Here is a 12,630-nt window from a genome sequence, read left to right as displayed (position 1 = left end):
GTCTCTGAGGGTGACATCTCCATCCTAGAGGTCAGTTCCAGAGGCGGAGATCCCGTCACTTGGTCCCATAATCTATAACTTTCTTGTGCCTTGTATCTTACAGAAATTTAAAGAATACGTGAACGGCAGTAACCTCATCACCAAACTACAGGCCAAGCATGACTTACTCAAGCAGACCCTGGGCGAAGGTGAGTCCAATAATGGGGCCTGTGAGGAGTGGTGGCGTTCCCCAGTGGGCTTGTTGTGGCCCTTCTAGCTGTTACAGCTTGAGACACTGGCACTTGGCGGAATGAGGTCTGGTACTGGACCCACCTACCAGCACGGGGTAGGCCGGGGAAATAGCCCTGGCACAGATGCTGAGAAGGTCCAGTCTGGCTGGGGCAATATGGGGAAACAAGAAATCTTAGTTTAGGTTGAAGGTCCCTAGTAGGTGTGTGTAGGGTGAGGGGGAATCCAGGGACACAGGGGTCAGCATTGATGATTTTCAGCAGGTACTATTTGCCAGGAAAACTCCTAGAGTGCCTGGCCAGGATTCTAGGTCCAGAAAAGGAAAATCTGTACATGGAAGGCAGGGTCTAGTCCTTGAGGGATTTGAAGACTAGGCTTAAAGCCACTCGAGGTCTTCCAGTCACAGTTGGAATGAAATCCCAGCTGCTTCTCATGCGAGGCTCACTTCCCTGACCTCATCCACCCTCCCTTCCCTTACTGTGCTCCAGCCACACCACTCCTGTCTGCTCTTTGGAACTCACTAATCTTGTTCCTGCCTCCACACCCTTTGCATTTGCTATTCCCTCTGCCTGGAATGCTTCTACCCCACATCTCTGTACAGATGACTCCTTAACCTTCAGCTCTCAGCACAGATGCCCTCTCCTCAGACAGGCCCTCCCTGCCCCCAAACTCAAGGAATCACCACCTCTGTTTGATTTTCTTCTTCCTGTCACCATGTGAAATAATCTTCTTCTTCTTAATTTGCTTATTTATTGTCTTTGGTCACCCCCACCCCCAGCAATATCATCTCTTCAACAAGGACAGGGACTTGCTTGCTTATTTTGTTCACCACTTGATCTCCAGTGCCTAAACAGTGCCTGGATCATACTAAGCCCTCAGTGTTTGCTGAATAATAGTTGAATGGAAAGTGTCTTAGTTTCCTGGGGCTGCCATAACAAATTATCACAAACTGGGAGGCTTAAAACAACAGAAATTTATTGTCTCATAGTTCTGGAAGCTGGAAGTCTGAAATCAATGTGTCAGTAGGGCCATGCTCCTTCTGAACCCTGTAGGGGAGAATCCTTCCTTGCCTCTTCCAGCTTCTGATGGTTTGCTGGCAATCCTTGGTGTTCTGTGGCTCATAGATGCATCACTTCCATCTCTGCCTCTGTCTTCACTAGGTCTTCTCCCCTGTGTCTGTCTCTGTGTCCGAATTTCCCTTTCTTATAAGAACATCAGTCATAGGGCCCCCCCTAATCCAGTTTGGCCTCATCTTAACTAATTGTATCTTCCAAGATGCTCTTTCCAAATAAGGTCACTTTCATGGGAGCAAGGGAGACACAATTCAACCCATAACATAAAGGTCATCTGGACATGGACTCGGGCACAGGGTCCAAGGCAGGAGCTTGCTGATCAGAACAAGATCACAAGGTTAGGAGTGGTCTGCCACAAGTCCCAGTAGCCCTGGGACCTGGTACGAGGCTCAGCTATGAGGACAGTACCTCAGCTGGGCCTGCCCTAGGATCTCTGATGCTCTTGGACCCTGCTTGGGACATCTTAAGCTCAGATAACATCCATATGTAATCTTGTGTTTTGTGTGGAGAGGGCCATTAGCTGAAGGATGTGCCCCACCAAATAGAAAGAAAATGTTGGGTCCAGGAAATAGCGGACCAGTATGAGAGAGATGAAGGGAATTTCCAGAGTGATGGTGCTGGTAGATCCCAAGATGACAGCTTGAAGTAGGCCTAGAGATCAACCAGAAGAATTCTGGGGAAGGAAGAGGAGGAGAGTATGGGAGCTGAGCCAGGGCCTGGCATTTATCAGCCATTAGGTATTTGCCATCCATGGCACATCCTTGCCGTTTCACTGACTCACTCTCTTCTCCCTACTGGGAGCACATTCTAGTGGCTATGCTGCTGGTCACACATCCATCCCTAACATCCATCCACTCAGGAGTTATCAAGTGGGCTTCTGGGATCTGTGGATTCTTGGCATTTGTAGGCTTCATGCTTTAGAGGATACAGTGAGAAATGAAACTGTATCCCACCCCCAAAGAACTTGCAGTCTAGCTGAGAAACAACTCATGAATCCATAAAAAATTCAGTAGTGATAACATTAATTACAGGGCAATCTTAGATGAATTGCCAGATGAATGGTACAGACTTGGAGGGCTGTGAGTCACGTGAGCAAGGGGTCACCATGGGCCCAGGAGAGCTGGAAAGGCTTCAAGGAAGAGGAAGGACCAGGGATTTGAGGAACAACCAGGGATTTAAAAATACACCAATGGGATTTTTTTTGATCATCTTTCTTGATATATGATTTATATAAAATAAAATGTGCCCATTTTATAGGTGAAATCAGTGAGTTTTGACAAATGTCTACAGCCATGTATAATCACCACTCAATTCAGGATAAGAACATTTCCATCACTCCCAAAGATTCCCTTGTGCCCCTTTGCAATCAATCCCCCTATCCTCCACTCCAGGCAACCATTCATCTGACTTCTATAACCATAGACTAATTTTGTGTGTTCTAGCTATATGGAGAGGAGCTTTTTGGGGTGATGGAAACATCCTCTATCCTGATTTGGTTGATGGTTACATTTGTCAAATAGTGGTATAAATTTGTCAAAATTCATTGATTAAGTGGTAGAGGGGGAAGCATTAGTTGCAATAGCTTTTTCTTCATTTCCTCCCCATCTCTCTGATCTCTACCCATCCTGACACTTCAGGATTTGGCCAGGGCATGAGCAGAGCCATGGAAAGGTGTGGGTAACTTTGGGGAAAGAGGGAACCAAAGCAGAAAGAATGGAGGGAAAAGATGAGAGAAAGTCCAAGAGAGGGGCTCCGGATGAGTGTGTGATGGGAGCAGTTTCCAAGATGACCAGTAAAGGAGAGGATTGGTTTCTATGAACCAGGGGGCTGGGATGTTGGGGACTTTTTTTCAGAGACATGGAACAGAAGGCGAGCCCTAATGAGTTAGTGGCTACTGGTATTTTTGCAATCAGATTTCCTGGATTTAGAAAACCAGATGTTTTTTAGAAATTAAGATTCTGGAGAGTCCTCTGGCTGGGAGGAGAAAGTCCTATCAGATGCAACCTTTTATTACTTCCCTTGCCTGAATGGCCTTAATGAAGTAATAATTAGTTTTGGTTGGCATAACTTCTAGCCCATTTATCTTACATGTTTATTTAGCCTTCAGCCCCACCTTGCTCTGAGATGTGATTTACCGGTCCTTCTTCCAAGTTTTGAACTGACTAGGACCAAAAAACTCCAGGAGAATGCAGCTTCAGAAGTCTAGGGGCAGCTAAAAAAGAACCATCTAAAAGAACTGCCTTATTCCTCTTTTCTAGTAAACCAGCAGTGAAAAAGCCCACTGTGCTGCTTTGATAACTGAGATCGGTCTTGTTAGATCAGTCACTTCTGGGGAAGTTTGTTTTTTGTTTTTGTTTGTAATAAACTTTTAATCATGGAATAGTTTTAGATTTACAAAAAAGTTACAGAGACAGTACAGAGCTCCCATGTACTCCACACCCAGATTCCCCTCTTAGTAACATCTTACATTAGCATGGTACATTTATCACAATTAATGAATAGCAACACATTATTATTAACTAAAATCCATGCTTTATTCTGATTTCCTTAGCTTGTACCTAATCCCCCTTTTCTGTTCCAGGATTCCATTCAGAATACCACATACATTTAGTTGCCAGGTCTCCTTTGGCTTCTCTTGGGTGTACCAGTTTCTCAGAAGAGTACTGGTCTGGTATTTTGTAAAATGTCCCTCAGTTGGGATCTATCTGATGTTTTTCTCATGACTGGGCTGGGGTTGGGGGTTTGGGGGAGGAAGACCCCCGGTGTAAAGTGCCATTCTCATCACATCCTGTCAAGGTTATCTGCCACCCCCATGACTTACCACTGCGGAGGGGGGTCTCCGTTTAGGTAACTGTCTCCACACATGGCTGGAGCTCAGATGCTCCAGGCCAATCGGGCTTTCCCTGTCTCCTGGAAATCCTCAAACTGAGGCAAGCTTTCTCTTATCTCATGGAAATATCTGGAAATTTATGAATCATGTCAGGAAAGGACTCTTGTAAAAATGTTCAGAGATCAGTCATCTGAAAGCATCAGCCATTCTAAACACAACTACAAATCTGGAAGAAGGCAGAAGGGCTCTGGGTGTCCAAGCATTGGGAAAGACGTTGTAGTCTCCTGCGCAGCTGAGGTAGAAGCCCCCAGGGCCTCCCCTAGACACTCCTAGTAAAATAAGACTGTGGTTTAGAAGCAGGATACATAACATAGTGAATAGTGATCCCTAGAAGAAAGAGAAAGAACTCCAAGAAGCTGAGAGAGCTATAAATGCCTCTACCAGGGGTAAACAAACTGTGGCCTGCAGGCCACATCCTGCCAATGCCTGATTTTGTAAATAAAATTTTATTGGAACACAGTCACACCTACTTATTTGCATATTGCCTATGGCTGCTTTTGTACTATGAGGCAGAGTTGAGAAGTTGTGATGGGGCCATGTGGCCCACAAGCCATGTTTCCTGCTTGGTCCTTTACAGAAAGAATTTGCACCCCCCCCCCCCCATACACTCTAGGGCTGGACCAGTGAACGTAGAGACACAGTTCAAGCTGACTCAGCAGTGTCTGGGGCGTGGTTGTTGCTCATCAAATTACCATTGTGAATAGGAACGGTCTCCTGGAAATACTGAGAACGTATTACATTTTCTTCTAGGAAGTAGGTAAAATATTTAAAAAATATTTCTGCTTTAAAAAAAGTTAAAAACAAGTTAATCACAAATAACTTTGCAGTAGCACAGAATGAAGAAATAACAATAAGGGAATTTTAATACATATGGAATTTTTGTTCCCTTTTTGAAGCTGGATAAAATAAGACCAAATCCTGGCCATTGGACAATGGAAAGGGTGCCTGGGAAGAGCAATCAGATCACAAGAGAGCTCAGAATCCTGGCTAATTCCCTCTTCTGAGTATCAGCAGATGAGACACCTCTACCTGAGCATTTTGGCTCTTCCACTCAGCAGAATGCTCTGCTAAGAGTGGGCCTAGGGTGAGGTTACACCTACATCAATGGCCTTTTTATGTCATTGGAGGGATACTTGGTATTGGGAGGAAGGAATTAGAAATTTTGGAAACAGGTGAGAAATATGGGGCCAAGTGGAATATGTTGGCTGAAAAGATACAAGGCTCCCCTCACCCACCCACCCCCCACACCAAATAAAATGAAGTATCATGTTGAAGGCCTCAATTTCTGTAAAGTTCTTCTTTAACTGCATGGCTTGAAGAAACCACAAGCCAATGGAAATAACAAATCTTTTGAGTCACCTTCATTTAGAAGTGAATTTTTGAATATGATTGATCCCAGTCACACAAGTCAATGAATTTGCTTTACAAATTGTCATTCCTTGTTATACACTGTATCACTGGCATATCTTGAGAACCAGAGCACATCCTCTTTTTTACATGCTCTTGGCTGTTGCTGTGTCATTTTATGGCACAGAGAATTCTCAGTTTATTATCATCTCTGAGTCTTAGATCCTTGACCTTTTTAGTACTCTGGGGTCTGGGTAGTCTGTAAGCTCCAGGGTTTACACCAAAGCTGGTGGTTTTTCAATTTACTAAAGCCCCTCAAGGATGAATAGTGCATTGTCTATAAAAAGGATGGGACCTAATCTTTTCAGGCTAAGATTTAATAGCTCATTACACAGCAAAATGTCCACCAGGACAAGACAGTCTGGCCTTCTAGAAAATGACTGAACCATCAACTGTAAAATATATATTTTTTAAATTCCGCAAGTCTCAGAAGATAAAGGGCAATGCATTTTTGGTTTCTGGTATTTGTTAGAAATTGAGACACCGTATTCCAAAAGGCATTGGCAATGGGATTCTTGAGAGCTGGAATGTGAGTCTAATGCTTAAGGATGTCAGGTTCCCTTCTAGAGGAAAGTCTGTCTTAAGTGTGTTCTGAAATTTCAATTCCAAGACCTAAACCCTTTGATCCCTTACCTCCCCCCTTCTCCTCTCCCTGTCCTTGTTTGTCTGTTCATCTGTCCGTCCATCTATCCAAAAACACAGGCACTCAGCTAGGCTAGTACTGGGGACACAGAGGTGTAAAAGACAAGGTTCCTGCCTTCATGGGGAAGAGAGACCTCAAACAATAAACAAACAATTAAGCAAAGAATTATAATAGTGATAAGTGCCATGAAAGAAAAATTTGGGTTGAGATGGAGAAAATTAAAGTGGGGGGTGGGGGTGGGGAGGCCTACTTTAGATTGAGCGATCAGAGAGGTCTCTTTGGGAAAGTGACTGTTAAGCAAAGCCTAAAGAATGAGAAGGCACCCACCATGTGAAAAGCTGGGGAAAGAGTGACGGGGCAGAGGGAACAGCACATGCAAAGATGGGAAAGGGTGTGGAGAGTTAGAAGAACTAAAAGGTCAGTGTAATTGGAGCCTAGTGAGTCCATAGAAGAGTGGACACTTTTGGAACCAAGAGGAGGTAGAATAGGAAACTGAAAGTCCAAGTCACAGTTGACTACAACCCTAGGGGAAATTATATGCTTTATAGTCCACCCTCCTTGTACCATCCCTGGCCAGTGGCTGACTCTTTTCTGCCGCATGTTGCCACTGGTTCTAACCAGAAGTCTTGGATCCAAATGAAAAACTTAACTCAGACTGGTGTCTGGTAGGAATTTGTAGCAGACTCCCAACACACAATCAGATTAAACAGAATGCAGTTGCCTGTTTTACCCAACTTTTCTCTTTTCCTGCTTTGGTCTTTGTCTCCAGTTTAACCAACTGCAGTCAGTTTGGTAACTGCTTGTTGCTTTGGTCAGGAATTTAAGGAATTGTGTGCCAATTCCTTCCAAATTTTACTTTCAGACCTCAGCTTACTCTCTTCTTCCCCTCATTTCCCTGTCTGGCCCCAGTTTAAATTGTTTTCTGTCAAGAAAACAAATGCTCAGTCCTTTTTAAAAAATGCCCCTAATGTTAATTAATGCTGGATGTGATGCCAGAGTCTAGAGCTGTGCTGTACAATATGTTGTTCTCTAGGTCCAGATTGCTCTGGAACACTTGAAACATGCCTGGTCTGAATTAAGATGTGTAAAATGCACACCAGATTTTGAAGAGTTAGTACAAAAAATAAATTAAATATCTCACTAATTTTATATTAATATGTATTGAAATGGCACTATTTTTTGGTTAAATAAAATATATGGTTAAAATTAATTTCACCTGTTTCTTTTTACTTTATATAAAATGGCTACTAAAAATTTAAAATTACACACATGGCTTGCATTTCTGGCTTACATTATATTTCTCTTGGACAGCATTGGTCTAGAGGTTCTCAGCCTGGGGCACTTCTACCCCAACTGTTGGGAAATGGGGGAGGGGGTGCATTTTTGGAAGTCACAATGACTGAGGAACAAACACTACTGGCATTTGGTGAGTGGGATCTAGGAATGTAAGCATCTATAATATGCTGGTTAGACAACTTGCCCAAAATGACAATAGAACCCCTCATTTAAACTGAGGATGTTGAGGCCCAGAGAAAGGAAGTGGCTTGGCCAAATCACAGAGTGAGTTGGTAGAAAAGCTAAACCCCAGACCTCTGTATTTTCAATACCATTTTGGTAGGGGAAGGAACAGATATTGTCTAATCTCTTCATTTTGAGCACCACATCACAGCCCAGGGAGCTGACTTCTCAGGTGTGGCATCCCTGAACCCCAGAAGAATGAGGTGCTATTAGAAACCAAGTGCCACTTTTAGGGAGTCACTGGGTCTGAGACAAATTCCTCTGAGGATCTCCACCCTCCCTCACTCCATATTTGTGTAGGGGAAACCAGGTTCCCCAGGTAAAACTCAAATTTGTTGTCAGACAACTTGAATTGGAATTTAAACTGTATGCTTACTATGGACTTGGGGAGGCCCCAACATCTCTTCAAACCTGTTTGCTCATCTGTCATTATGAGGGATGCCACTTGTGTGCAGTTTTGGTGTGGCACTTATTACATGATTACAATAACACTATTTATTGGCTTATCATCATTTGGTACTAAGTTTCTTGATGGTAGAGGATTTGTTCATTCATTCATTCAACAAATATTTATTGAGTGTATACTTTGTGCCAGATACTCTTCTAGACCTTGATATTACAGCAGTTTTAACAAAAAAGGCAAGATTCCTCCTCTCGTGGAAATTATATTTCAGTGGGGATAGATTGGCAATAGATGAGCAAATGAATAACAAGCAAGAAAAATGTTAGTGATAAGCTATAGATAGAGTTTCAATAGAGTAATGTGAAATAAAGAGACAAGTGTCTGCTTTAGATAGAGGAGGCTTCTCTCTGGACACAACTTTTAAGCTGATACCCAAAAGACAAAAAAAAGGCATGCAAGTATCAGAGGCAAGAGAATTCCAGGCAGTGGGGCGGCAAACACACAGAAGCTTTCTGTGACTAGAGCACAGTGGGCAAAGGAGAAAGTGTTAGAAGTAGATGGAAAAGTAGGTAGGGCCACCTGGATCATGAAGGGTAAGAGTAAGAGGTTTGACTTTTATTCTGTGTGTGATGGGAAGTTACTGGAAGGTTTTAACCAAGGATTTGAGATCTTTTTGGCTGAGTCCAGAATGGACTGTAGTGGAGCAGGAAAACCAGTTGAAAAGATGTTGTAGTGGTCCAGACAAGAGATGATGGTGGCTTGAACTAAGAAAGTAGTGTTGAAATGGAGAGAAGTGGACAAATTTAAGGTATGAAGGAAAGAAAGAATTCAAGGATAATGCTTAGATTTTTGGCATAAACACGTGGATGAATGGGTGGTTCCATTTATTGAGATGTTAAAGACTAGGGGTGGGAGCAGGTTTGAGGCATGGAAATAAGGGGTGCCTTGAGGGACATGGAAGGTTTGAGATGTCAGGTGGGCAGTTGGTAGTGAATGGATTAAAAAAATGTATCACATAATGGAATATTATTCAGCCATAAAAATGAATGAAGTACCAAAATATGCTACATGGATGAACCTCAAAAACATGTTAAGCAAAAGAATCCAGATACAAAAAACCACATAGTACGTGATTCCGTTTATATGAAATAGCCAGAAAAGGCAAATCCGCAGAGGCAGAAACTAGATCAGAGGCTGCCTAAGACTGTAAAGAGAATAGGGAATGGCTGTAAATGGGCAGGAGGGATCTTTTGGGGGTGATCCAGATGTTCTAAAATTGAATTGTGGGGGTGTTTGCACAACTCTGTACATTTATTAAAAATCATTGAATTACATACTTCAGTGGGTGAATTTTCAGTGCTAGCATTTTTAGGGCTGTTAAAGAAAAAAGAGGGAAGTGAGCTATGAGTCTGGACTCTCAGAGAAAGATATGGTCTGGAAATAAGGTTTGGGAGTCCCCAGTAGGTATTTGAGATCACTTAGAGTGAGTAGAGAGAGAAGACAGGGAGACCCAGGTTTGTAGCCTTGGGCACTCCAGGACTTAGAGGTTAAGATTGGACAGATGAGGAGCAGATAGCAAAAGAAACTGAGGAGCAGCCTGCAGGGTAGGAAGAACATCTGGAAAGTGTAAAGTCATGAAAGTCAAGAGCGGAAAGCTTTATAAGAAGGGAGTGGCGAACTGAGTCAAAGTGTCCTAGAAGTCAAATAAGAAGAACAAAGAAGACCATCGGATTCAGCCACATGTGAACATTCGTAAACTTGACAAGAGCAGTCTCGGTGGCGGTGAGGACAGACGTCTAACTGTGCGGAAAGCACAGGGTGTGAGACAGTGACAGTGCTTCTAGACAGCTCCTTCAGGAAGCTTTGCTATAAAGGAGAACAGAGAAATGGGGATGTAGTTAGAGGGAGATATGGGGTCAAGGAAGGGTTTGAAAAACCAGGTGATATGTGTACAGAACACATTCACATGCTGATAGAAATGATCCAGAAGGGAGGAGATTGGTGATGCTAGAGAGAGAGAGGAGGCACTTGCAGAAACAGCCCCTGAGAAGGGTAGAGGGAATGGAACCCAGAGTTCAGGGAGCTTTGGCAGAAGTCGCTTGCTTCCCCCCGAGTGTGTGGACAGTTGCAGGTAGGTGGGTAGATCTGATGGAGGCAAGTAGATAGAGGCCCTATCTTCCTGATTTTCTTTTCCATTGAAAGAAGAGAGAAGTTCATCAGCTGAGAATAATGCAAAGTTCTCAGACTTTGGTATGCCTAGGAGGGACCATCTGGAGTGTTAAAATGCAGATTTTGGGGTTCTTATCTCAGAGATTCTGATTCAGGGGGTCCACTATAGAGCTGAAAAAAATCTGTATTTTTGAACAAGCACCCCAGGTGATTCTGATATAAAGTGGTCAGTTGACCATGGTTTGAAAATCACTGAAAACATTTATGTGATCACAGCCCTGCAAGTGGGAGGCATTGGAGGATTAATAAGATGCAATTCTTCCTAACAGACTGTTCCTTAGCATACTTGGGTTTCACATTTCACAAGCAATTAAGACCTGTTGTTTTTGTGTTTTGCGAAAAAGATGTATGTTCTGGTTTAAAAAAGCCAATTAAAATTCAGCATATCCTTTTCTTTGTAGGGGAAAGAGCAGAGTGTGGCACCACCAGGTAAGAGCTGGAATGTCTTCTTTTCCTTCACCTGGTTGCCTGAGGAGGGGGGTGGGATGAGGTGGGAAGAGGAAGAAAGGAGGGAAAATGGGGAGACCGTGCTGGGAGCTCAGAAAAGTGAGGCTGTTCATAGAGTAGGACGGCCCTTTGTGAATTACCCTATGGGATGGTGGGGATGTGCTGAGACAGATGGCAAATTTGCTGTTTGGGCAGCTTTGCTTGTTCTAGCATTAGACTGGAGAAGCCAAGCTCCCTCCAGGCCAGTGATAGCAGAGGGGAGCTTTCCCAGCTGCTGCAGGGCAGTGGGCTTTTTTCCCCCTTTGGGCTATTCATCTTGAAGCCAGCAATATCCCACAGTGGCTGAGGGCAACCAATAGAGGCCAGAGGCTGTGAGGTTAGCTGTTGACCTCTCTCCCCATCTGTTACATGGCTGCTGAGCAAACGGCCCAGCCTGGCTCCTAGTCCTGTCGGTATTTGGCAAGGCTTTGGATATGGCTCATCTTACATACATCTGGGCACATGCATGTGCATATACATGTACGCAGGCATATGCACCCCTACTGCCCCCACACTTGTTTGGGACCTCATGGACACTTGGATGGGCTGATGGCGAAATCCTTGCTGGGAAAGTAACAAATGGGCAACTTCTGCTTGATCTCCAGCTTGCTTAGCATTACCCTCTGTGCTTTCCCCTGAGCAGACCAGAGCCAGTGAACACCTTCCGCTCAGCAGCTGAGAGCTGAGGAGCTGACTTCTGGCAAACTGGGCCCTTGCTCTACTTTTAGAGAGTTCAGATCCATGAGCAGCCCTGTCACTTGCTGCCCAGATTGTCCCTTAGAACCTGTTTCTGAGTTCCAGTCCTTTGCCAAGGATCCTTGTACAATAGTTCTTCCACTACCCAGCATAACTTCAACCAGTGGCCCAGAATTCTGGAAAGCTGCTTTTCCAACCTATGGCAGTTGACAGCTACTTTTCACCTCATTTTCTGGACCCAGTGACCTGATGAGAGCTTTTTCCCACAAATTCTTCCTAGTGGCCCAGAATCCTGGAAAGCTGCTATACTTGGCAAGAGGGAAGATGAACCCTCAACTCTCTCTCGCTCATCTGGAGGGGAGTTGCCTGGGAAGAGGTTTGGGAAAGCTCTGGGGTTTTCAGTTTGCTGAGCCTGGGATGGGAGAGACTGAGGGCTCTCCAGAAGTTTAGCCTGTGCAGCTGTTCCTCTGGGGCCTGGCAGTTTGGGAACATCAGAATGATTCATAATAGTAGGCCAAGAACCTTCTAGCAAATGGATTAGCAGATGTGCAAGGTCAATTTCTAAGAACCTTTTAGAAACAATCCCCTTACATTTTTTTTTTTTAGCAAGAGGATTTTGCCATAGTCCCAAAACAACAGAAGCCACATTTTACACCAAAGTCTGCAAATAGTGAAACAGATGGGAAACTGATTGAGCTGTTCCTCAGTTCCTCCTAATTCCTAGAACTCATGGGGGAGAAAATTGTTCCAGAGGATCACAGGAGAAGAGATCTGTGCAGAAACCCTTGGCCAGGCCTCAGGATCCTATCTCACAGGAAAACTGAGGGGTTTCATTTTTTGTTTTGTTTTTTCAAATAAAGACCTCTGAGGTGTTGCCTTCCACACCCCTTTGACCTAGGGCCTGGGAAGTCCAAGCTAGGATTACCAGACCTGCATTTACATTGCAGTAAACCGCAAATTCAGCCCTGGCCAAGGTCAAAGGAAACTTTCTGTTAGTAACAGAAAGCCTTCCTTTCTTCCACAATAATTTTTAGTTTCTTGTGGAACTCATTACCAA

General features: G+C 43.9%; 1 protein-coding gene across 8 annotated transcripts in view; it reads left to right on the top strand.

Annotated features, from left to right (window-relative positions):
- The window catches only part of SRGAP3 (SLIT-ROBO Rho GTPase activating protein 3), a 355,578-nt gene that overhangs the window by 294,971 nt on the left and 47,977 nt on the right, over positions 1-12,630 (top strand). For all 8 annotated transcript variants that reach the window (XR_005211341.1, XM_037800919.1, XM_037800931.1 and 5 more), the window contains 2 exons: positions 104-188; positions 10,793-10,820. Coding sequence is in view for 7 of the 8 variants with exons in the window: in XM_037800919.1 (XP_037656847.1) it covers positions 104-188; positions 10,793-10,820 (113 nt within the window). In the remaining variant the exon portion in view is untranslated. The remainder of the gene's footprint in view (positions 1-103; positions 189-10,792; positions 10,821-12,630) is intronic.

The sequence above is a fragment of the Choloepus didactylus genome, chromosome 1 (genome assembly GCF_015220235.1).
Source record: "Choloepus didactylus isolate mChoDid1 chromosome 1, mChoDid1.pri, whole genome shotgun sequence".
In the NCBI taxonomy this organism is placed as follows: Eukaryota; Metazoa; Chordata; class Mammalia; order Pilosa; family Megalonychidae; genus Choloepus; species Choloepus didactylus.
The sequence above is the reverse complement of the archived record's forward strand: the minus strand, read 5'-3'. Positions and strand labels throughout refer to the sequence as shown.